Below are 27,103 nucleotides of genomic sequence, written 5' to 3'. Positions count from 1 at the left end.
CCACGTCCTTTATTAATTATTGCATTTTTTTTTTTAGATCCAGGAGCATCTCAAGGAGTGATTCTGCTCGTCGGTTTCACATTACTGATTTTCTGACGCAAGTTGTTTCACTGCCTTGGATATTGACCACTTTATCAAAGGCACACCACACTACACCACACTACACCACACTATTCACCATCCCGACTTCCAGCACCACACCACGGATATATATATATATATATATATATATATATATATATATATATATATTCGTACGAAGGAATGACTGGATGAAGTTCCGCGCTGGTGTAACAGTACTCATACATCGCCCCCCATTCTCTCATGCCTACCAAACTGAAAAATTTAACTTGTTAGATTATAGGCTACACCGCCACAAAATTTGTCTGTCCAGTGTCCTAGTTAGATACTGTGTTGTGTCTGCCTCATCTTGTTTCAGGATCCCATACCACTCGACGTAATAGTGAGATATATGATTGAAATAAAAATGATGACGACAAAAAGAAAATAGCGTGAGTTGATCTATAACAGCAAAGGCACGACCAACTCAACTCTGAGGGGAAAAGCCTACGCAGAAGGGAATGTTAATTAAGGGAAAGAGGCACAGAAGAATGATCTTTTCGTTCGAACGAGAGAGAGAGAGAGAGAGACAGACAGACAGACAGACAGACAGGGACAGAGACAGAGACATAGACGGTACAGATTATGTTGAGATGAAGTATAACATAAATCTGAGAGACAGACAGACAGACAGAGACGGTACAGATTATGTTCAGAGAGAGATACAGTACAACATAATCCTGAGAGAGAGAGAGAGAGAGAGAGAGAGAGGGAGAGAGGGGGGAATGGGGAGGGACTATGAATTCGGTACAACACTATTCGGGGGGGAGGGGGAGGTGTGGTCGGCAGAAAGAGAATTATTGTCAGAGAGTTTCTCGTACGTATAAAGAGTATTTAATGCTGTTATTGTAGGAGCAAGACACTTGTTCCTCGATTGTGGTGTCTTGTGTCAGCAAAATGACATCTAAGATTGTTGACGAACCCCAATGAATTATTACGTTGCCTATCATGTGTTTCACATATAGAAATAGCCAAATGATAAGTTATTTACCAAATGCTATAATCCTAAGTTCGTGTCTGTATGTCGATATGTAATAAGAACTTTGTGAGGTGGATCACGCTAACCGATAAATTATATGAACAAGTTCCAAAAGTACAAGTTGTTGAGGACCCTTTGGAGTTTGCGTTAACCAAAAGAAATATCCAGAATTTTCGCCATTGTACATTCTACTTAAAACAAAAAAGTAAGAAAATGCAAAATTTGCAAAAATCCTTTCTGAACATCTGATGCCAGTTCAAAAACAGTAGTGATCCAAAGACTCAGGAATAGCAGAAGGTGCCCTGGAGAGGCCGAATAAACGTTACTGAGAGAAGTAGTTATTGCCGGTGTTGGGGTATGATTATCTTTTTTTAGGGTTTTGACGAAACCAAAGTAAAAGAAACCAAAGGCCTTTCGTATAATTATGTGTATGTGTTATATATATATATATATATATATATATATATATATATGAATAATTGTGTGTGTGTGTGTGAGAGAGAGAGAGAGACAGAGACAGAGACAGAGACAGACAGACAGACAGACAGAAAACAATATAATTACCCCAAAACTTAGGTACCAAGACAGGCAAAAAATGCATATCGAATACTCGAAGTTTCACAGAGAGAGAGAGAAAGAGAGAGAGAGAGCAAAGAAATTAAATATTGCTTTGCTCCAAGCAGAATTTCGTCTTCAGATGTTAACATGGAAGGTGGTCAAAGGTGAACAGGATTAGATACATATGCAGTGTCTTCCTAATTTCATAGTCATCAAATTCTTATAAATGTTATGTATTCAGTAAGTTCTCTGTAAGATCATAATTTGTGCATCACTCAAAATTTCCTTCGATTTTTATAGTAGGTATCCGTTTTTCACAGCACATCTAAAGAGTGCTGTTTGTTGTCCTGTAATGTGTAGGAACTGTTTGCGGCATCAGGAGGTGAGGTGGTGATCAGCACTAGCATTGGAGAAAAGGATTATTAATAAAGAAGTTGGTGGTAAGAATAATGACAAATTGATACTGTGTTTTTTTTTCCTTTTTTTTTTTTTCCATTAGGACGTAAGGTGCTATAGAGCATCAGCGGCTTCAACAGGGATGGATGATAATGATGATGTTGGTGATGACGATGATGATGATGATTCTAAAGTTTAGCGACAGCAGAGGCAACAGGGAGGAATGACGATGATGATCTACCTGTCTATCTATTGCCAGACGCCTTAATCCCGTAAAGGTTGACCACAAAAAAAATCGCCTCCATGTCGCCCTGTCCCGCCCTATTTCACTGTCCTGCTGTCAGGTCATACTCCCCTCTCTCATATACCTCTTCACTCCGTCCCTCCATCTCATCCTTGACCTCTCCCTCCCTCTCCCCCCCTCTACCTCACTCACATACACTCTTCTTGTCAGTCTCCCGCTCTCCATCTTCTCCACATGGCCAAACCACCTAAGTGTGTTTCTCCTAATGCTTCCTGTCACATCCACATCCACACTACAACGCTCCATCACTTCCTCATTCGTCAGTCTGTCTCCCCGAGTGATGATTATGATGATAATTTTAGTTTGTTGACTCCATCAGGAGGGTCAGTGGTGTACAGCATCAGTGGTGGCAACGGGGACGGGTTGTTCACCATCCACCAGCACTCCGGCACCATCACACTCGCAGCCGCCCTCGACTACGAACTCCAGCGAAAGGTATGTGGGTGTGAAACATACAAAGATAAGGATAAAAGTTTGCCTGTTGTTGCACTGTGTTTACATGTTATTTCAGTCACTGACTTCCTTGACGCCTCTTTATCAATGAGAATCATCCATGAGCAATGAAACATACCAAGTACTCTCTCAGGTTAGGAACGTTAACTACTGTCAGAAAGCTACAAGTAGAAGAGGTGCAATATTAAGCACACTTTTGTCACAGACACCCCAAGCAAACTAACGACTTTACTAATAAGAAGAGTATGCGAAGGTATAGGCAAGCTCTTAACGACAGTTAATTTCAGATAACCCATGGTTTTGAAATGGTTTACTCGAATTATTATATTTTACATTTGGCATAAGGGTAGGAAGTTCAAGCATCTTGCACGTCATGAAAAATAAATGTAAATAACTACTGTGTTTCCACTGTTTCTTCCTAATGCATTTTCAGCTTGACAAAATTCCTTTATTTCTTCACCACTTTGCTGCAGACTTGGCTCAATTGTTCGTCAGACCAAAAACCCCTGGACTGTTTTTTTTCTATTTGGGCATTTAAAAAGGATTTTTGCGGTAACAAGACATATAAACACACAAAATTTACGATCCTGTGTTTTTGAATCATCGTGGTAATTTGCACAAAATGTTGCAGCGTACTTTGTCTATGTGAAGGAGGTTTTCGTTCCGCTTCGAGATCTCAGGTCTAATAACCCTTCTGTTACATCTCGTGAGTCAAACATGGTGAGCTGCATTGGGCATTTTTTTTTTTTTTTTTTTTTTTATGCGAGGAAGAAGAACAAAAAGCCACGAGCCCGTAATAACTGTTCCTTCCAAGAGAAAAACAAAATACAAGAGAGAGCCAATTCAAGATCCAATCATTTCGAGACTAAGTACTGCGTGTTTATCGTTCTAAAAATGTTCTTGTATTTGTTCTTGCGATCGACAGCATCACTACAAAATGTGACTTTGGAAGCGGCATTAAGAATGAAGAAGGTAGTTTGAATAGAGCAAGTACAGTAAAAAGTAAGACAGAGATGCATAGCTGTAAATAGTGCATAAGAGAATTGCGGAAGAATTAAGTATTGATGCTTCAACTAAGGCAGCTTCAAACAGAAAGAAAGACAACAAAGGAGTAACAAGAGGTATTATGCAGATAGTGCAACATCAGCAGCAACAATTGGTCTACTAGTTGAATATATGACTTTGTTCTGGGACCATGATCCGAACGATTATGCTGAAAATCGAGTTACTTTCATCATTGTCTGATCCTCAACTCTTCCACTACATTTGATCCATATCGTGTGAGCAGTGAATTAACTTAGCTCTGTGACCTTGACCTTTCACTTATTGTTCTCAAAACTGAAATTCTTCATCCGTGGTTGACCATCAATCCTTTCAGCAGGTTGGATTCAAATTAAATCAAAGCTGTCTGAGTTATAGAGTAGAAAATTTGACCCTGCTCTGTGACATAGACGTTTTATGGGTTCTTCTTTAGATCAGATTCCACTGCCCTTGGATTATAGTGAACAACTTGAAAAAAGTTTTATCTCAGTCGGATAAAAATTTTTAAGTTGACCTTGTCAGGTGATTTTGACCAATGACCAAACAATAGGTCACGCCCTTACCTGACTGTCAGCCCTACACTTATGTTGGTTAAAGTTACATTAAAACTGTTTTAGAAAATTTATGCACACCGAAACAATAATAAGGTCGAAATTTGTCATTGCTTTATCCTCAACATTCAACCAAGTTTGGTCTAAATCAGAACAAAGCTGTTCAAGCTGAATTTGCCATGTGATCTTAACCTTTGATCTCATCCTATGACTTTTGTCTTCGACTGAATCTCTTCAAAATCGAAACCCTTCTTCCTTCCCTTACCATTAATGCTCCCAGAAATGCTGGTTGAAGTCGAATAAAACTAATTAAGTTCTCATCATGTGACATTGGCCATTGACTTATTTTTCTCTAAAACCAACATGTCAGCCACTTGCCTGAGCATCAGATCTTCCACTATCTTAACCCTTTCGCGCACGATAAGTTTCAATAAGTTTTCTGATCCCGGAATTTCGACTACGAAGCCGCCCGGCCGGTGAGCGCGCGCGCGGCAAATTTGAGCAAATTTGAGCGAATGAAACACATTCTTGCCTTATTTTCGCCCCCCCAAAATCAATGTATTCCCATGAAACCTATGTCCAGGTATGCATGGATGTTTGTTCTATCTGATAAACATGACCAAAACACAGGAAAACAACAGCACAGAAAGTTATGAGCCCTGGAAGGCATGTCGAGTAAACATTTTTGACTTCCCAACATCACCGTTTGAATGTTTTCCATCCTACAGGAAAATGATCTAATATTTTTTCATAGAGAATTTCATCAGCTTTCTAACGAAACCAATCTGGTTTAGATACGATGTATACTTTTCGAGAAAATGGTCAAAAACTGAGAGCCATTTTCGAAAAATTTTCACTGACCTCTGAGAGCTAAGTTTTCCCAGGGACCTAACGTTTTTATTACATAGTAATATGCCCCCATTATCCAGCTTTCCCACTGTGACGGGAAAACCCCATACGCCTCATAGTTCTCGAGTAAATCGAAAAAAAGTACAAGGCACTCCGTGCGTGATTGACTTTCGTGATGCGCGCATGGCGTACGCAATGTTCCCGTCTACGTAACCACGAATTCTTATGAGAAATATTACATTTTTATGTATTGTACATATATAGAATTTCCTGCTCTTCATCATGGTTCAAACGTGAAATCGATACGTCCAATAGTTTCCGAGTAATTGGCAGAGAAAATGAGAGTATTACTACGAGCCTTTCTCAATGGTAACAGCCGGGAAGAGACACTCATTTCCACCGTCTTTTATCGCACAAAACGTAACATAATGCTTACATTTTGGTATTGATCATACGTAGAATTTAGTGGTATAGATCATGGTTGTTACAGAAAATCGATAAGTCAAACAGTTTTCGAGTAATTGGCCGACAAAGTGAGGTTATTACTCCGAGCGCTTGTCACTGATAACAAATGCGAGGAAAAACATTTCCCTCGCCTTTTACCCCCAAAACGCTACCAAAGGCTTACATTCTGGTATTGATCTTACGTAGAATTTAGTGGTATTGATGATGGTTGTAACAGAAAATCGATAAGTCTAATAGTTTTCGAGTAATTGGCCGACAAAGTGAGGTTATTACTCCGAGCGAATGTCACTGATAAACGCGAGGGAAAAAAACATTTCCCTCGCCTTTTATCCCCCAAAACGCTACAAAAGGCTTACATTTTGGTATTGATCATACATAGAATTTAGTGATATTGATGATGGTTGTAACAGAAAATCGATAAGTCTAATAGTTTTCGAGTAACTGGCCGACAAAATGATGTTATTACTCCGAGCGCTTGTCATGTCACACAACAACCGCTAGGAACAAAAACATTTCTCTCGCCTTTTACCCCCAAAACGCTACCAAAGGCTTACATTCTGGTATTGATCTTACGTAGAATTTAGTGGTATTGATGATGGTTGTAACAGGAAATCGATAAGTCTAATAGTTTTCGAGTAATTGGCCGACAAAGTGAGGTTACTCTTCCGATCGCTACCAACTTTTACACACACTGTTTCTTCCTCGTACACCGGCCTGAAGACTATGCTACTAACTTTCTTTTTCCCCTATCTGTACAGACTATTACATCTTCCATGGATGTTTTTCTATTGTTATAACCTACTACACATAAACATAACTCTTCTATAGTTACTGCTGTGGAGATTTACTTTCTTTCATATGTGTAATCTGTAGGAGAAAATGGATATTTGTCTGAAAGTGTGAGAGGTAATGGTAATAGATTATTACATATATCAACAAAATTTGCAGAACTCACTTCCTCCAGGGGTGTTGATCCAGTTAGACCACGGATTTGAAGATAAGGAGTTATGTAGTGTGTGTGTGTGAGTCAGCTTCTCCCTGAGAGCATGAGGCAACGCTATTTTTAGCACACACCACACTCGTTCACGGAAACTCGCAGCTTGTTTGACGTATATTTCATACAATTCCATACGCATTTACACTATCAGAATCACAATAATTCCAGCCCTAAAAACACCGGTAATTCTCCCCTCCCAACTTCAGGTTTGCCCCTTCACAACACTGTTTCATGCCACACATAACGCTTGCTGGCTCCATAATTTCACCAAGCCATCCACAGTATGTTTCACACAATATATATTTATGCCTTGGCTTCATTTATATACGTATTTCCACTCACGCCATACGGCCTACGGGGGGGGTGGAGTGGTGCAACCCCGCTACACTGACCATGTGTCTGGCTCCAAGGCCCAACGATTGCTAACGGCCAGAATTGCTTTTCAATACATATATGAATGTTCCATCAACAATATCACATCACTATATGTTCACATACAATGTATTATCTCACTGATTCAATAGGGTCTTTGCCTTGGGCAAGAGGAGGAGAATTATGGACGATTTAAAGGGAACCACGAGCTGTCAAACATCACTGGCTGACTGCTCAACAAACACTGAGGTTGGAGGGAGCGGGCTGAGGCTGATAAGGCAAAGCAGTGTTGCCAATGACTTACCTCCAGTAGGCCTTGGCTACCCTAAGACGCGCCAAAAAATCACGCAAATCGGCCTATAAGTTTTTTTCTGACGAATATTTTTGGGCCTTGAAGGGGCCTTAAGGACGCGAGTCGCGTGACTGTGTCTGGCGGAGTGCAAGCCGACATCACGCGAATCGCGCGACTGTGCCTGAAAGGGTTAATACCTCTTGGACCAAAGCTGCTTTAGTTATATTGTTAGCACACAGCCACACGGGCTACGATATGGCTTTGCCCTGGTACTTATTGTTCTCATAAACAACACCCTTCATTCTTGCCTTGGAACCCTTTCACCAAATGTTTCTGTAGGTAGGAGGAAAAGTTTACACTGCCAAATGACCATGACATTTAATGTATTATTCCCCAAAAATAGGTTTACCACTTGGTTTTCACTCAGTGCTTCCACACAATTTGTGTTATTAATAGATCAAAATTATTGAGATATACTATTCACACACACACACACACACACACACACACACACACACACACACACACACACACACACACACACACGCACGCGCGCGCAAGCAAATATTAATAGATCAAAATTATTGAGATATACTATTCACACACACACACACACACACACACACACACACACACACACACACACACACACACGCGCGCGCGCGCGCGCGTGCAAGCAAATATACCGTAACTCTCTCCTGATTGCTACTTACACGGGTGTAAGAGTAGCGAATCGTTATTTTGTCGTGAATTAGTCAATAATATAGAGCAACTTCAAGAATTCATTTGATAAATACATAATATTCACCAGTTGCCCAAGTAGATAAAAATTGGATGCTGATGTGAAAAAGATTTGAGGAAAAGTAGTGGAATCAGGGGCTCGATAATTTCCTACTAGACATTGTTCTCTAGAGAACTTGTAATATACTGTATACTGACCCTGTACAAATTAGCATTTATCATTAAGATGAGGGAGAAACACACACACACACACACACATATATATATATATATATATATATATATATATATATATATATATATATGTATATATATGTATATATATATATATATATATATATATATATATATATATATATATATATATATATATATATATATATATTGTTACATAGCCTATGATTTCATCATCCTTTGTGTAATTTTAACGCACAGTATGCTGCATGTTTGATCACGAGCGTGTTCTGCCTCAGCTCCCCCCTCCCCCTTCTACCGTTATAGTAGCGTAAGTCGTCCTTTCTGTTGTTCAGTGCGGGATTGCCAACTCTTTGTCCCCATGGCTTCATTTGCGCATCCTTCTTACAAGTTGTATCAAGCTCTGCCGGCCCTTATATAATGAGCTCAGTCTCTACATTAATGGCCACTTACATCTGCTCCTCATTTTGTTCACATCTCTGTCCTCCCCTGTACAGTTATTGTTGTGAGTGCTCAGGAAGTCTCCAACCATCTAGCAGCTGTGTAATTTGAGTATAACTGTTGCATTTTTTCTTGTGCTGTGTAGCATAGGGTTAATTCTTAGGCCTAGTGAGTTTTTTTTGTGATTTATGTAAAGGTTCTTTTTGTCAGTCATTTTTGATAATATTTTGTATCTGTAATAATTTATCTTGCATTAACTGAGCATTACCCAGTGTATTTTCATTTTATCAGGGCTGACTTAGATAAATTTACTCTTGCTAATTTCGTGTTAATAGAGGCTATTGCAGTTAACCATATATTTAACCTGTTTTTTGCCATTACATTATCCTTATGAGTCCTGAATGTTTTGTTGTTAGTTTGAGCATTAAACTTTAACTTGTAATTTTACCTAACTCTTTTGTTTTGAACCTGGAACTTTACGGGACAGTAGTGATTTTTAGTATTCTCACTTAAAGTGTACATTATCTTTCTCTGTTCCGTAACATAAATTTGGCGACCTCTTATCAGGATATTCAGGATATTATCATAAGGATATTGTTTGATATTTTGTGACTGTGATTTATTCATGATGTCTACTATTTCTACACTTGATGAAGCCAAAGATTTTTTGTCAAATGTGCAAACAGTGTGTGATGTAGAAAACAGAACAAAGAATGAACTTAAGCTTGTTGCTCAACAATTGGGAATTGCTGTTCGCTCTCATCATTCTAAAGATCAAATTGTTGACATGATTAATGAAAGCTTGTTTAATGTAACTCCTCCAAATGAGCAAACGCAGATTGAATTAGCTAAGTTACAGCTAGCCCTGCAGGAGTCTCGTGCTAAGGAGGCGGAGGCTCGTATTCAGGAGGCACAGATACACGCACAAGTTGAACTTGCCAGGATTCAGGCAGACCATGAGTATCGCATGAAACAAGGTGGAACTGGATCATCTAGCTCTGATGATTTTGATGTGGCTAAAAATGTTAAACTTGTCCCTCCTTTTAATGAATCTGATTTAACAAAGTATTTTCAGTTGTTTGAGAGGGTAGCTACAGGTTTTAATTGGCCCAAGGAGCATTGGCCAGTACTCCTTCAAGCTGTTCTCACCGGTAAAGCTCAAGTAACTTATGCATCTTTGCCTCAGGATCAATCTGATAATTATGATGTAGTTAAGAGCGTGATTCTTAAGGCCTATGAGCTTGTTCCTGAAGCTTATAGAGTAAAATTTAGGACAACTTACAAGCAAGATATGCAATCCCATGTTGAGTATGCAAAAACCAAAGAAGATCTGTTAGAGCAGTGGTTAAATTCTAAGAATGTGGATTCTGATTTTGGTAAATTTAAGCAGATGATTTTGCTGGAGGACTTTAAGAGGTGTATTTGTAAAGATGTAAGCCTATATCTTGATGAGAGAAGAATAGATAATTTGTCTGATGCTGCAGTTTTAGCTGATGAATATGTTCTCACTCACAAGAGATATTCTAGAGGAAAAGGAAAAGCTGAGCGTAAGTACGTTGCCTCTACTCAGAGTACAGGTAACAAGAAAGAGAATAAGGATGATGTTTCTCAGGAAGTAAATACCAGCTTCACCTCTAGATTTTGGAAAAGTAAATGTACTTATTGTAGTAAGCTTGGTCATACTACGGAGAAATGTTTCAGGAGACAGCGTGATGTGAACAAAAAGGAGTCTTTAAATATTCAGTCAATTGGTCTAGTGTCCACTCTTGAGAGTTCCCAGAATTCTTTAACTGAGTTAACTGAACCTGCTTTGAGGGGTAACTTAAATTCTCATGATGGAGCTCCTCTTTTGAGCAGTAACGTGGGTGACACTCTCAAGAGTTCATGTGCTAATTTCCTGTCTGATGGTTTTGTCAGTCCTCTGGACAGTAATGACAGGAAATCAGTTAAAATATATCGTGATACAGGTGCTTGCCAATCCCTTATGCTGACCAGTGTTCTAGGCTCTAATGTTAATTCCTCTGATGAAACTGTAATCTTACAAGGTGTAGGGAATAATTACTTCTCTGTCCCTCTGTGCAGAGTGAATTTAGAGTCTGGTTTTGCTAATGGTTCCGTTATGGTTGGGTTGGTTGAGACACTCCCAATGTCAGGTGTAACTTTCTTACTTGGAAATGATATTGGTGGAAGTCAAGTGCGTCCAGCTCCTCAGTTGTCTAGTGAGCCAGTGGCTGCGACCCGGGATTGCGATGTCCCTGATGTGTTCCCTGCATGTGCTGTCACTAGGGCTAAGTCTAAAGTTACTGGTGATTTTGAAGATAATGATGATGATGATGTTATCCTAGCTGACACTTTTCTTGCTAATTTGGACCACTCACCAGATGAGGCAGTACCCCGTGGTGTTGATAATTTGTCTCGTCAAGAGTTGGTTGAGTTGCAGGTTGCTGACCCTGAGTTGAAAGGTCTAGCTAACTCTGCTTGCAGTGAGGAAGAGTCAGCCGGTGCTTCTACTTGTTATTATATAAAGTCAGGAGTGCTTATGAGGAAGTGGAGACCCCCAACAGCATCAGCCGACTGTGAATGGGAGGTTGTACATGAAGTTGTCATCCCTCGTGTTTGTAGGCAGGATATCATTAGAGTGGCTCATGATTCCAGTTTGGCAGGACACCTTGGAGTGAGGAAGACTGTGGCATGCATTTTGAAACACTTCTACTGGCCAGGTATCTTCAGGGATGTTTCCTGGTATTGTAAGTCTTGTCACACCTGTCAAGTTGTGTGGAAGTGTAATCAGACCGAAAAGGTTGCACCTCTAGTTCCCATTCCTCCTTTTGAGGCGCCTTTCACCCGTGTGTTGGTGGATATTGTGGGCCCTCTTCCTAAGACTTCTTCAGGATTTTCTTATGTGTTGACCCTGATTGATATGGCTACTCGTTATCCTGAAGCCATTCCACTTAGAAATATCTCAGCAAAGAACGTGGTTAAGGAAATGCTAGGGTTCTTCACAAAGTTTGGTCTGCCCAAGGAGGTACAGTCAGACTGGGGAAGTAATTTCATGTCAAACGTTTTCAAGCAGTCTCTGAAAGAGTTGGGCATCACCCAGATCACGTCTTCAGCTTACGATCCCCAGACCCAAGGAGCGTTGGAGAGATATCATCAAACACTCAAATCGATGCTCAGGAAATACTGTTTGGAACATCAGAAAGACTGGGATAAAGGTCTTCCATTTGTTGTATTTGCTGCAAGAGAATCTCCAAATGAATCACTGGGCTTCTCACCTTTTGAACTACTGTTTGGCCATGAAGTAAGAGGACCCCTTAAGTTACTCAAGGAATGCTGGCTGTCGGAGGAAGATGACGTCAACCTGCTGGAGTATGCGATGAAGTTTAAAGAACGGCTGTCCACTGCTTTACAGCTGGCGAGAGAGAATTTAGGAGCTGCTCAGGAGAAGATGAAGACTTGGTATGATAAGAAGTCCAGGTTACGCCACTTTCAGCCAGGAGATCAGGTTTTGATTCTGCTACCGGTGCATGGGCAACCTCTTCAAGCCAAGTTTAGTGGTCCTTATTTCGTGGCGAAGAAACTCAGTGATGTCAACTATGTCATCGCCACACCAGATCGTAGAAAGAGCAAGCAACTTTGTCACATCAACATGCTAAACTTATATCACAGGCGGGACGAAAATAATCCAGCCTGCACTGTAGCTGTTCCACCCGAGTCTGCAAGTGAAGCTCTCCCATGCAGCATGAGCCTGAGTGATAGTTTGGGGAAGAATCCTGATATCATGAATGATCTCCAGACTAAGCTTTCTCATCTACCTCCCGAGGAAAGGCAAGAGTTTTCGGCATTACTGCAGGAGTACCCGCAAGTGTTCCGTGCCACTCCAGGAAGAACCACTGTGTTGATGCATGATGTCGATGTTGGAGACGCAAAGCCAATTAAACTGCCTCCTTACCGTGTGAACCCAGTGAAAGTTCCACTCATCCAGGAGGAGCTTGGCTACCTGTTGGACCACAAGATGATTGAGCCCTGTCAGAGCGAGTGGAGTTCTCCTGTCACTCTAGTCCCTAAGCCAGGTGGGTCACAGCGGCTTTGCATTGACTACAGACGTGTTAATCAGATAACTAAAACAGACACTTACCCTCTCCCTCGTGTGGAAGATTGCATAGACAAGATCGGAAAGGCTAGGTACATAAGTAAGTTTGATTTGTTAAAGGGATACTGGCAAGTACCTATGACTGAACGTGCTAGGGAGATCTCATGTTTTGTAACACTAGGAAAGACTTTTGCATGTTCGGTAATGCCATATGGTATGAAGAATGCACCAGCCACATTTCAGAAGCTCATGAATGTTGTAACAGAGGGTTTGGCAGGGTGTGTTGTTTATATTGATGATGTATTAATCTTCAGTGACAACTGGAAAGATCACCTATGCCATGTCAGTAAATTTCTTGAGCATTTAGTTCAGGCTAATCTTGTAGCTAATTTATCAAAGTGTGAGTTTGGTCAAGCTAAAGTTCAGTACCTTGGGTACGTAATTGGTGATGGACATGTTGCACCGCCAGGAGCTAAGGTTCAGGTTATAAGTGATCTTCCCAGACCTAAAAGTAGGAAAGAGCTACAAAGATTTTTGGGAATGGTAGGTTATTACAGGAGATTTGTTCTTAACTTTTCAATTCTTGTATCACCACTTACAGACCTACTGAAAAAGGGAGTTGAATTTGTCTGGACCGATAACTGTGAATCCTCTTTCAACAAACTTAAAGCTATTCTCTTAAGTCAGCCAGTGCTCGCTACTCCAAATTTTGCTAAGCCTTTTAAGATGGCTGTTGATGCAAGTGATACAGGAGCTGGGGCTGTTTTGCTGCAAGAGGATGATCAGGGTATTGAACACCCTGTATCTTATTACAGTAAGAAGTTCACTCCACCTCAAAAGAACTACTCCACTATTGAGAAAGAGCTTTTGGCCTTGATTTTGGGTTTACAGCATTTTTCATTTTATTTGTGTTCTGGTTTTGACCCCATAGTCATTTATACCTATCATAACCCACTGAAATTCCTTAGTAAGTTTAAAGATAAAAATCAGAGATTGACAAGATGGAGTCTACTTCTTCAGGAGTATTCATTAGACTTACAACATGTCAAGGGGAAAGAAAATGTTATTGCAGATTGCTTATCTAGACTTTAGACAGATTGTTTTAGAGTAATAAGAAATTTCCTTTGTAAATTTCTTTTTCTTTGTGGGGAGGTGTTACATAGCCTATGATTTCATCATCCTTTGTGTAATTTTAACGCACAGTATGCTGCATGTTTGATCACGAGCGTGTTCTGCCTCAGTCCCCCCTTCTACCGTTATAGTAGCGTAAGTCGTCCTTTCTGTTGTTCAGTGCGGGATTGTCAACTCTTTGTCCCCATGGCTTCATTTGCGCGTCCTTCTTACAAGTTGTATCAAGCTCTGCCGGCCCCTATATAATGAGCTCAGTCTCTACATTAATGGCCACTTAGATCTGCTCCTCATTTTGTTCACATCTCTGTCCTCCCCTGTACAGTTATTGTTGTGAGTGCTCAGGAAGTCTCCAACCATCTAGCAGCTGTGTAATTTGAGTATAACTATTGTTGCATTTTTTCTTGTGCTGTGTAGCATAGGGTTAATTCTTAGGCCTAGTGAGGTTTTTTTGTGATTTATGTAAAGGTTCTTTTTGTCAGTCATTTTTGATAATATTTTGTATCTGTAATAATTTATCTTGCATTAACTGAGCATTACCCAGTGTATTTTCATTTTATCAGGGCTGACTTAGATAAATTTACTCTTGCTAATTTCGTGTTAATAGAGGCTATTGCAGTTAACCATATATTTAACCTGTTTTTTGCCATTACATTATCCTTATGAGTCCTGAATGTTTTGTTGTTAGTTTGAGCATTAAACTTTAACTTGTAATTTTACCTAACTCTTTTGTTTTGAACCTGGAACTTTACGGGACAGTAGTGATTTTTAGTATTCTCACTTAAAGTGTACATTATCTTTCTCTGTTCCGTAACATAAATTTGGCGACCTCTTATCAGGATATTCAGGATATTATCATAAGGATATTGTTTGATATTTTGTGACTGTGATTTATTCATGATGTCTACTATTTCTACACTTGATGAAGCCAAAGATTTTTTGTCAAATGTGCAAACAGTGTGTGATGTAGAAAACAGAACAAAGAATGAACTTAAGCTTGTTGCTCAACAATTGGGAATTGCTGTTCGCTCTCATCATTCTAAAGATCAAATTGTTGACATGATTAATGAAAGCTTGTTTAATGTAACTCCTCCAAATGAGCAAACGCAGATTGAATTAGCTAAGTTACAGCTAGCCCTGCAGGAGTCTCGTGCTAAGGAGGCGGAGGCTCGTATTCAGGAGGCACAGATACACGCACAAGTTGAACTTGCCAGGATTCAGGCAGACCATGAGTATCGCATGAAACAAGGTGGAACTGGATCATCTAGCTCTGATGATTTTGATGTGGCTAAAAATGTTAAACTTGTCCCTCCTTTTAATGAATCTGATTTAACAAAGTATTTTCAGTTGTTTGAGAGGGTAGCTACAGGTTTTAATTGGCCCAAGGAGCATTGGCCAGTACTCCTTCAAACTGTTCTCACCGGTAAAGCTCAAGTAACTTATGCATCTTTGCCTCAGGATCAATCTGATAATTATGATGTAGTTAAGAGCGTGATTCTTAAGGCCTATGAGCTTGTTCCTGAAGCTTATAGAGTAAAATTTAGGACAACTTACAAGCAAGATATGCAATCCCATGTTGAGTATGCAAAAACCAAAGAAGATCTGTTAGAGCAGTGGTTAAATTCTAAGAATGTGGATTCTGATTTTGGTAAATTTAAGCAGATGATTTTGCTGGAGGACTTTAAGAGGTGTATTTGTAAAGATGTAAGCCTATATCTTGATGAGAGAAGAATAGATAATTTGTCTGATGCTGCAGTTTTAGCTGATGAATATGTTCTCACTCACAAGAGATATTCTAGAGGAAAAGGAAAAGCTGAGCGTAAGTACGTTGCCTCTACTCAGAGTACAGGTAACAAGAAAGAGAATAAGGATGATGTTTCTCAGGAAGTAAATACCAGCTTCACCTCTAGATTTTGGAAAAGTAAATGTACTTATTGTAGTAAGCTTGGTCATACTACGGAGAAATGTTTCAGGAGACAGCGTGATGTGAACAAAAAGGAGTCTTTAAATATTCAGTCAATTGGTCTAGTGTCCACTCTTGAGAGTTCCCAGAATTCTTTAACTGAGTTAACTGAACCTGCTTTGAGGGGTAACTTAAATTCTCATGATGGAGCTCCTCTTTTGAGCAGTAACGTGGGTGACACTCTCAAGAGTTCATGTGCTAATTTCCTGTCTGATGGTTTTGTCAGTCCTCTGGACAGTAATGACAGGAAATCAGTTAAAATATATCGTGATACAGGTGCTTGCCAATCCCTTATGCTGACCAGTGTTCTAGGCTCTAATGTTAATTCCTCTGATGAAACTGTAATCTTACAAGGTGTAGGGAATAATTACTTCTCTGTCCCTCTGTGCAGAGTGAATTTAGAGTCTGGTTTTGCTAATGGTTCCGTTATGGTTGGGTTGGTTGAGACACTCCCAATGTCAGGTGTAACTTTCTTACTTGGAAATGATATTGGTGGAAGTCAAGTGCGTCCAGCTCCTCAGTTGTCTAGTGAGCCAGTGGCTGCGACCCGGGATTGCGATGTCCCTGATGTGTTCCCTGCATGTGCTGTCACTAGGGCTAAGTCTAAAGTTACTGGTGATTTTGAAGATAATGATGATGATGATGTTATCCTAGCTGACACTTTTCTTGCTAATTTGGACCACTCACCAGATGAGGCAGTACCCCGTGGTGTTGATAATTTGTCTCGTCAAGAGTTGGTTGAGTTGCAGGTTGCTGACCCTGAGTTGAAAGGTCTAGCTAACTCTGCTTGCAGTGAGGAAGAGTCAGCCGGTGCTTCTACTTGTTATTATATAAAGTCAGGAGTGCTTATGAGGAAGTGGAGACCCCCAACAGCATCAGCCGACTGTGAATGGGAGGTTGTACATGAAGTTGTCATCCCTCGTGTTTGTAGGCAGGATATCATTAGAGTGGCTCATGATTCCAGTTTGGCAGGACACCTTGGAGTGAGGAAGACTGTGGCATGCATTTTGAAACACTTCTACTGGCCAGGTATCTTCAGGGATGTTTCCTGGTATTGTAAGTCTTGTCACACCTGTCAAGTTGTGGGGAAGTGTAATCAGACCGAAAAGGTTGCACCTCTAGTTCCCATTCCTCCTTTTGAGGCGCCTTTCACCCGTGTGTTGGTGGATATTGTGGGCCCTCTTCCTAAGACTTCTTCAGGATTTTCTTATGTGTTGACCCTGATTGATATGGCTACTCGTTATCCTGAAGCCATTCCACTTAGAAATATCTCAGCAAAGAACGTGGTTAAGGAAATGCTAGGGTTCTTCACAAAGTTTGGTCTGCCCAAGGAGGTACAGTCAGACTGGGGAAGTAATTTCATGTCAAACGTTTTCAAGCAGTCTCTGAAAGAGTTGGGCATCACCCAGATCACGTCTTCAGCTTACGATCCCCAGACCCAAGGAGCGTTGGAGAAATATCATCAAACACTCAAATCGATGCTCAGGAAATACTGTTTGGAACATCAGAAAGACTGGGATAAAGGTCTTCCATTTGTTGTATTTGCTGCAAGAGAATCTCCAAATGAATCACTGGGCTTCTCACCTTTTGAACTACTGTTTGGCCATGAAGTAAGAGGACCCCTTAAGTTACTCAAGGAATGCTGGCTGTCGGAGGAAGATGACGTCAACCTGCTGGAGTATGCGATGAAGTTTAAAGAACGGCTGTCCACTGCTTTACAGCTGGCGAGAGAGAATTTAGGAGCTGCTCAGGAGAAGATGAAGACTTGGTATGATAAGAAGTCCAGGTTACGCCACTTTCAGCCAGGAGATCAGGTTTTGATTCTGCTACCGGTGCATGGGCAACCTCTTCAAGCCAAGTTTAGTGGTCCTTATTTCGTGGCGAAGAAACTCAGTGATGTCAACTATGTCATCGCCACACCAGATCGTAGAAAGAGCAAGCAACTTTGTCACATCAACATGCTAAACTTATATCACAGGCGGGACGAAAATAATCCAGCCTGCACTGTAGCTGTTCCACCCGAGTCTGCAAGTGAAGCTCTCCCATGCAGCATGAGCCTGAGTGATAGTTTGGGGAAGAATCCTGATATCATGAATGATCTCCAGACTAAGCTTTCTCATCTACCTCCCGAGGAAAGGCAAGAGTTTTCGGCATTACTGCAGGAGTACCCGCAAGTGTTCCGTGCCACTCCAGGAAGAACCACTGTGTTGATGCATGATGTCGATGTTGGAGACGCAAAGCCAATTAAACTGCCTCCTTACCGTGTGAACCCAGTGAAAGTTCCACTCATCCAGGAGGAGCTTGGCTACCTGTTGGACCACAAGATGATTGAGCCCTGTCAGAGCGAGTGGAGTTCTCCTGTCACTCTAGTCCCTAAGCCAGGTGGGTCACAGCGGCTTTGCATTGACTACAGACGTGTTAACCCGCCCCATCCCGACGACGTATGGGTACGTCACCACGATTTGCATTTGCCAGTCCCGGCGACGTACCAGTACGTCGTGCAATTGCAATGTGCATAATTTCGACAATTTTCAAATTTCACGCTTGATTTGTGGTACGTACCCTCGCCTGACCTTCCCCTACCTGCCACCAGGCGGGGATACTCGGCGACCCCGCGCGACCCGCGCTAGCCCGCCACTCGTCCACTCACCTGGTAGCCACAGTCCTGCTCAGACATGGCTAAGAGAGGTCTCTCAGAGAGCGAAATTCAAGTCGCCCTGGACACCTTTACTGGCGACAGTGATTCCCCACTGGATGACGAGGAGATGGACAAGGATTATGTGCAGCCAGAGGAGGAAGAAACCACCAGCAGTGACGAGGAAGTTCCGTCACCAAGGAAGCGGCAGTACGTGACTTACCGTGCTGCTAGAGAGGTGCAGGAGGCAAAGAAGGCATGTGGTATGTCATATCCCTATCCCCAGCATGCCTTGGAAACAGAATTCGAGGTCGAGGACGAGGACAAGGACGAGGACGGAGACGTGGGACGTGCTGCCACGTGGTATGGGCGGGAGGTGATTACGCATCATGGCCCAGAGCGCACACCACGTCGTCTAAGCAGGTTTGGGCCTAGCATTCTGTTTGGGGCGGTAGGAAGTGAAGTGGAGGGAGTGGGGAGTGAAATGGACATTCCTGGGATTAGGGAAAGTGAGAGTGAGGTGGGTGAATCATTGCTCTCCCTACGCAGTGTGAGGTGGCAGAGTGGATCATGTGGGCCAGTGCGGGTGCGTTCCTTATCACATGGGGTTGTGAGGGAGGGGGAAGGTGGGGAGGAACCACTCCAAAGCACGTCTTATGCTCCCCAATATCCCCTAACACGTGGTCGAGCAAGGTTGCGTGAGAGAGCACGTGGTGTGGTAATGGAGGGGGAAGGTGGGGAGGAACCACTCCCCAGCACGTCTTCTGCTCCCCAATATCCAACTATTTCATCCCCACAGCCCCCTAATGTTCCTCAAGGCCATAAAGGTAAGGGAAAGGGAAAGGGTAAAGGCTGAGGGAAGAGGAGTGACAGTGGGGAAGCCCTCCGTACTCCTTCTCCCCAACCTCCCCAACCAGGATCTCCTCCCCACCCAGACGAAGGCGGTGATGGGGACGAGGGATTTGTGTCGTGGGATTGGGAGGATGGGAGTGATTTTTCTCCCCTCATTCACCCCTTCACTGAGCAGGGGCGATCTGGCTGCATTGCACCAGGTATTCACTGTAATTCAAGCAGGTTGGATTTTTTCCACCTGTTTTTCAGTGAGGCCTTCATTGATCAGATCGTGTTTCAAACAAACCTGTTTGCAAGCGGCCAGCGGCTAGAAAGTGAAAGATTGGGAACAAGGAGTAGGCATTCAATGATTTATGATTACCCTGTCTCCATTCCAGAAATGTTCTTATTTTTTGCCCGTGTCCTTTTGATGGGTATAATAAGAAAAAATAGAATTCCTGCTTACTGGACTACGGACCCTGTTATGTTTACCCCCATATTTGGTCAAGTGATGAGCCGTAATCGGTTTCAACAAATTCTAAGTCGCCTCCATTTTTATGATGCTAATGACCCTGCAAATGCAAACAACACGGACAAAATGAGGCGAATTAGGCTTGTCTTTGATCACCTCAGGCAAACCTTTCGATCCTCATTCTATCCCTATAGAGATCTCGTCATAGACGAGAGTCTCGTGTTGTGGAGAGGCAATATTTCATTCAGACAGTATATACCCAGCAAAAGGCACCGTTTTGGGTTCAAGATCTCTGTTATGTGTGACTGTAGGACTGGATACGTGCAAGACATAGTCTTGTACACCGGTGCACAGACAGACATAATAGAAGATCGAAGTATAGGACTTTCGGGAGCAGTGGTAAAGACGATGATACAAGACTACCTTCATCGTGGTCACGTTCTCTATCTCGACAACTGGTACACTAGCCCTCTTCTCGCTCGTTATCTTCACAGACATGAAACGGGAGTCTGTGGAACCGTAAAGGTGAACCAGCGTCACATGGTCAAGGTAGGGCGGAAACTTGCAAGGAGTGAGGTTGTCTTCTTCAAAGCAAACAACATCCTTGCAACAATGTGGAACCACAACAGAGAAGTAAGCCTCTTGTCCACGGTTCACCGCCCCTTGATGCACCGAACTGATTTTGTTGATTACCGTAGCGAGAGCAGGCGTCGTGTTTGGAAACCTGAATGTGTCATGGACTATAATATAAACATGCGCCTCGTGGACCAGTCAGACTCCATGATATCGACGGTAGAGTGTGCCAGGACCACGATGAAGTGGTATAAAAAACTGTTCTTTCACTTGCTAGATATCACTGTTCTGAATTGCCACCACCTTCACGCCATGACCACAGGAGTTCAGGAAACCTTTGAAGGGTTTGTGAGGGAGCTCACACGAGAAATCTTTGCAAAGTATGCTGTTGAAAGGCCCCAACAGCGCCCCCGCACTGCCCATATTACCCACACTCCCCAGAGAATATCCGCCCGCCATTTCCCCACTCCTATCTCGCCCCAGCCCAACAGACCTATAGGCCCCAGCGCAGGTGTCACGTGCGCAGTCATTCCCAGGTGAGACTCACGACACAGAGGAAGGACACCCGCTATGAGTGCGTGCGTGTGACGTGGGTCTGTGTATTCACCCATGTTTTAGTGAATATCACACGTTGATGCAATTTTAGCATGGTGTGAATGCGAAAGGACGCAGAAATTATGATGTAAATGCGACAAACAGACGCTCTGTGAAAATATCAGTCATGTGGATCGCCAAATATTAGTATAAAGTGCCTACGGGTAGAACATAAGTGAAAACATTGGGTGTAAGTATATAAATCTGCCCTAAGTTGAAACTTACATAGAGAGGGTTGTTTGATGCGATATTCTGTCGCTCAGTGCAATAAATACGGCCCCTTATTATAAATTTTCTATTATGTGACATTCTTACGGGTATAATATAAGTTCAAATTATTGTATATGATGATGTATTTCCTAAGTCAAATATTCTTAGCGTGTCTATAAAGATAAGATTTCCTGACGCTTAGTCGAATGAATAAGGCACGTATTAGTCAAAATAAAAGTCAGCAAGTGATAAAGTGAATAATTAGTATATAAGTGTGTGAGTGAATTAGTATATAAGTGTGTGAGTATTATGTATGACGTAACATTCCTTGCGAGGGTATTTTCAGGCGATATTCTCACGCTCACTTGAATAAATAATGGCAGTAAGTATGTACAGTGCATTGGAGGGGTGTAAACGTGTGTAATGTAAGTGGGAAAATATAATTGGAGTGAATAAATAAAGTAGATGATGAAACACGAGTGTTTGAGATCGTGGTTGCTACGTGAATAGGCGCTAGCATATCGCTAAATGCCCTCGTAATGAATGAAAATAATTGAAAACCTTCACAGTGGTGGGGGAAAGGTTCTATGTAAATGGGAAAATAATTGGAAAGTGATAAAACAATTTGGTATGTTGAAATACGAGTCATAGCGAGTGCGCTTACTAAGCTGATGTGCGCTAAACTTATGCTGCATGTCATCATAATGAATGAAAACATCTGAAATCACTTACAAACAGTTGTAATTGGTAAATTGTCATTGAAACAGAAGTATACAAGTAGAAAAAATTATCGGTAGACTCATAACAGAAAATTAGCAGATAGCATGATGCGACGCGGACCTAACTCGCTATGCTCGCGCGATGGTACAATGCTTATTTTTCCTATATATGTGTCTGAAATACATTATATTGTTACTGTTATTGCTTATTAGTACAAATTCAATAAATGTAGGGGTGTTGTGTGTTGTTTGTCCCATTACTCCTTACCATAGAAAACGTTAACGCATATCCAGCCCATTACAGAATACGATACCTGCGGGGGGAAACCGCACCTGTATAGACCACTTATAGACCGCAGAGACTACTTTCTTCAAGATTTTCCATAGTTTCTCGACCTAAGCGGAAGTTTCATAAGAAAAAAAAAATTTCCAAAAAGGCTCGGGACTGGGGGATGTCATAGGTGCGGAAAGGCTCGGGACGTGACGGGTTAATCAGATAACTAAAACAGACACTTACCCTCTCCCTCGTGTGGAAGATTGCATAGACAAGATCGGAAAGGCTAGGTACATAAGTAAGTTTGATTTGTTAAAGGGATACTGGCAAGTACCTATGACTGAACGTGCTAGGGAGATCTCATGTTTTGTAACACTAGGAAAGACTTTTGCATGTTCGGTAATGCCATATGGTATGAAGAATGCACCAGCCACATTTCAGAAGCTCATGAATGTTGTAACAGAGGGTTTGGCAGGGTGTGTTGTTTATATTGATGATGTATTAATCTTCAGTGACAACTGGAAAGATCACCTATGCCATGTCAGTAAATTTCTTGAGCATTTAGTTCAGGCTAATCTTGTAGCTAATTTATCAAAGTGTGAGTTTGGTCAAGCTAAAGTTCAGTACCTTGGGTACGTAATTGGTGATGGACATGTTGCACCGCCAGGAGCTAAGGTTCAGGTTATAAGTGATCTTCCCAGACCTAAAAGTAGGAAAGAGCTACAAAGATTTTTGGGAATGGTAGGTTATTACAGGAGATTTGTTCTTAACTTTTCAATTCTTGTATCACCACTTACAGACCTACTGAAAAAGGGAGTTGAATTTGTCTGGACCGATAACTGTGAATCCTCTTTCAACAAACTTAAAGCTATTCTATTAAGTCAGCCAGTGCTCGCTACTCCAAATTTTGCTAAGCCTTTTAAGATGGCTGTTGATGCAAGTGATACAGGAGCTGGGGCTGTTTTGCTGCAAGAGGATGATCAGGGTATTGAACACCCTGTATCTTATTACAGTAAGAAGTTCACTCCACCTCAAAAGAACTACTCCACTATTGAGAAAGAGCTTTTGGCCTTGATTTTGGGTTTACAGCATTTTTCATTTTATTTGTGTTCTGGTTTTGACCCCATAGTCATTTATACCTATCATAACCCACTGAAATTCCTTAGTAAGTTTAAAGATAAAAATCAGAGATTGACAAGATGGAGTCTACTTCTTCAGGAGTATTCATTAGACTTACAACATGTCAAGGGGAAAGAAAATGTTATTGCAGATTGCTTATCTAGACTTTAGACAGATTGTTTTAGAGTAATAAGAAATTTCCTTTGTAAATTTCTTTTTCTTTGTGGGGAGGTGTTACATAGCCTATGATTTCATCATCCTTTGTGTAATTTTAACGCACAGTATGCTGCATGTTTGATCACGAGCGTGTTCTGCCTCAGTCACCCCCTTCTACCGTTATAGTAGCGTAAGTCGTCCTTTCTGTTGTTCAGTGCGGGATTGTCAACTCTTTGTCCCCATGGCTTCATTTGCGCGTCCTTCTTACAAGTTGTATCAAGCTCTGCCGGCCCCTATATAATGAGCTCAGTCTCTACATTAATGGCCACTTAGATCTGCTCCTCATTTTGTTCACATCTCTGTCCTCCCCTGTACAGTTATTGTTGTGAGTGCTCAGGAAGTCTCCAACCATCTAGCAGCTGTGTAATTTGAGTATAACTATTGTTGCATTTTTTCTTGTGCTGTGTAGCATAGGGTTAATTCTTAGGCCTAGTGAGGTTTTTTTGTGATTTATGTAAAGGTTCTTTTTGTCAGTCATTTTTGATAATATTTTGTATCTGTAATAATTTATCTTGCATTAACTGAGCATTACCCAGTGTATTTTCATTTTATCAGGGCTGACTTAGATAAATTTACTCTTGCTAATTTCGTGTTAATAGAGGCTATTGCAGTTAACCATATATTTAACCTGTTTTTTGCCATTACATTATCCTTATGAGTCCTGAATGTTTTGTTGTTAGTTTGAGCATTAAACTTTAACTTGTAATTTTACCTAACTCTTTTGTTTTGAACCTGGAACTTTACGGGACAGTAGTGATTTTTAGTATTCTCACTTAAAGTGTACATTATCTTTCTCTGTTCCGTAACAATATATATATATATACCGTATATATATATATATATATATATATATATATATATATATATATATATATATATATATATATATATATATATATATATATATATATAGAATACAGAAAGAGAGAGAGAGAGAGAGAGAGAGAGAGAGAGAGAGAGAGAGAGAATATCTCTATTTATATATATGCCTGGAACCACTGTCTGACTCACTTCTATTTCATATCTGCAACATTAGCGGCCTTTCCTCTAGCTTTCTCTCTGTTGAACATCACCTCTCCTCCTCTAAACCTCACCTTCTCTTCTTGACAGAGTCGGCTGACTGAGGCAACTGACAGCAAACCCTTTTTTTGTTTCCTCCTACTTTCTCTGTACTCATTACAAAGCCAAAGGTGGCTGTTGTGTATATGTACACAACGATTTATCTTGCTCTTGTGTTCCTGAACTTGATTCTTCTGAATTCTCTACTCTCTGGCTTCGGCTTTCTTGTCATTCTATGAGTAAATATATCTGTGCTGTTTACTTATCTAATTCTACTCACTATGAAAAATTCTTCGACTATCTTACTTCTATGATGGAACACATTGTATCTATTTCTCCTTTCTCTGAATTCTCCACTCTAGAGATTTCAATGTTCACCACCATCTTTGGCTCTCCTCTCCTTTCACTGATGCCCCTGGTGAACAAGCCTACATCTTTTCTATCCTTAACTCCTTAACCGCGGGGCATCACTTTCGTGACGCTCAGGCGCAATGGATCATACCGCGGTACGTCACTTTTGTGATTCTGTGTTATTTTGAATTATCCCGGGCTTTCAAGTGGTGGCTTGTATCATCTATCAGTACTGCCAATGTCCAACACTAGTCAGCACTCCAAATTTCATCTGTACTCCCATCCATTGTTGACATTTTAGCCATTTTCCCCCGTTCCTGACTCCCCTCCCTACCTCCCCTCCATTTACCCTGTCCTCTCACCTCCCCGGCCGTGCTGTGCTAAGTAAATCTCCCCCGGATTTTTCCACAGATTTCGTCCATTGAAATAAGCCCTATGCCCTATACTTATACAAAATAATATATACCAAAAAAAAAATAAGGGAAGTGATAGTGGTATACACCAGGAATTGGCTAATTATCACCTGACAACACCTCACACGCATTCATTTGCTACAATACCACGGTAATTTCCCCTTTGAATTATGCCTTGTAATCTATTTCTGTCATAAAAATATATATCAGAAAGGAAGGGAGAAGCCTAAGTGACATTTACATTCACCAGGAACTACCTATTTCTTTATGTATTGCCGAGATTTTCTACCAATAATTTATTAGCATGTAAGTTAGCAGCTGTCAGCCCCATTGTCACTGTCAACCCTTGCCTTCTCAGATAAGCCGCAGCATTTAGTTCCTTGTCCTCCGCTGTGGTCAAAGCATGTTGCACTCGCGCCCCACCATTTCTGCCGCTTCTGCGCCCATTGCAAAGGGCCCCGTGACCTCTACACCCAGAAAAACTCGTGGGGGAAGCAGGAAAGGACTAAGGCTGCGTTCACACCAAGCGATTCGGTTCGATTCAATTCATGGAGAATCATATCGATTCATGATTCGTCTTGAAGTGACATGTTAATTCCTATAGGAACTGTTCACACCAAGCGAATCAATTCAATTCAAATCATGGCGATTCAAGGCGATTCAGAATCACTGATGCGCGAGGGTCCATTTTTTCATCAGTCACGGCGATTCAGTGGAGGAGTGAGCACCATGCTACCGGACGTCCTGATAAATTTAGTGAGAGAGCGACGTGCTATTTATGATGCTAAAAAGTGGAACAATGATTTTGGTGCATTCACAACGATAAACATATTATGTCTATTTTTTTACTCTATTCAGTCATAAATGAAGGATGTCTATTTTTTTACTGTATTCACAGCCATAAATAAAGGATGTCTATTTTCTTAATATATTCACAACCAGAAACAAAGAATTTATACTTATTTTTACTCTATGCACAACCAGAAATAAAAGATATGTTTTCTTAATGTATTCTGTATTCATAACCAGAAATAAAAGATGTCTTTTATACTGCATGAAACACTACTTCTCCCAACTTTCAGACTTTTTAACAGTTCACTTCTTACCTAAGGTAAATGGCAATCCTTTCTTCAACTCCAACTGCACGTCGGTAATTAGTATTCTGTTTTCTTATGTTGGGTGCAGTCAACTCCACTAGCATTTTAAACTGTTCAGTGGTCATCCTAAAATAATCATAAAACTTGTCTGAATTGTTTATCAAATCTGGGAACAAGTGTCCGAAACTCCCAAAATCAGGGCTTTTTGCATTAATTTCATGCACCCATATTCTTCTTGGACGCCTACGCCTACGCCGCCTCAGCCACAGCAACACCTCTATTTCAGCAAGAGCGTCTACGTCCATCCTCGTTCAAGTCAGCCTTTGCACTACTCCCTGTTGATTCTGACAGTTTGATTCTGTCGGTATGAACGGCGCTGATTCAAAATGAATCGAATCAAATGATTCTCCATGAACTGAATCGAATCGAATCGCTTGGTGTGAACGCAGCCTAAGAGACTCTGCAGTGGAATGTGAACTAGCGGAATTATCAATGGTGATGGTGGATAGTGATTTTGACCCTTTGGGGATTTGTGTGATGAGCCGGGTGAGGAAATCGTGCCAGAAACTATTAGTACGAGTGCTTCAGTGTCCCAAGTTATC

General features: G+C 41.3%; 1 protein-coding gene across 1 annotated transcript in view; it reads left to right on the top strand.

The window, feature by feature from the left end:
• LOC145408996 (putative neural-cadherin 2) overlaps positions 1–27,103 on the top strand; it is a 364,003-nt gene that overhangs the window by 33,366 nt on the left and 303,534 nt on the right. The window contains exon 3 of the mRNA XM_080279567.1: positions 2,677–2,792. Coding sequence (XP_080135693.1) covers positions 2,677–2,792 — 116 coding nt within the window. The remainder of the gene's footprint in view (positions 1–2,676; positions 2,793–27,103) is intronic.

Source organism: Coenobita brevimanus, chromosome 79, assembly GCF_032717465.1.
Source record: "Coenobita brevimanus isolate Jiangsu-jjx chromosome 79, ASM3271746v2, whole genome shotgun sequence".
NCBI lineage: Eukaryota > Metazoa > Arthropoda > Malacostraca > Decapoda > Coenobitidae > Coenobita > Coenobita brevimanus.
Note: the sequence above shows the minus strand (reverse complement) of the source record. Positions and strands in the feature narration are given on the sequence as shown.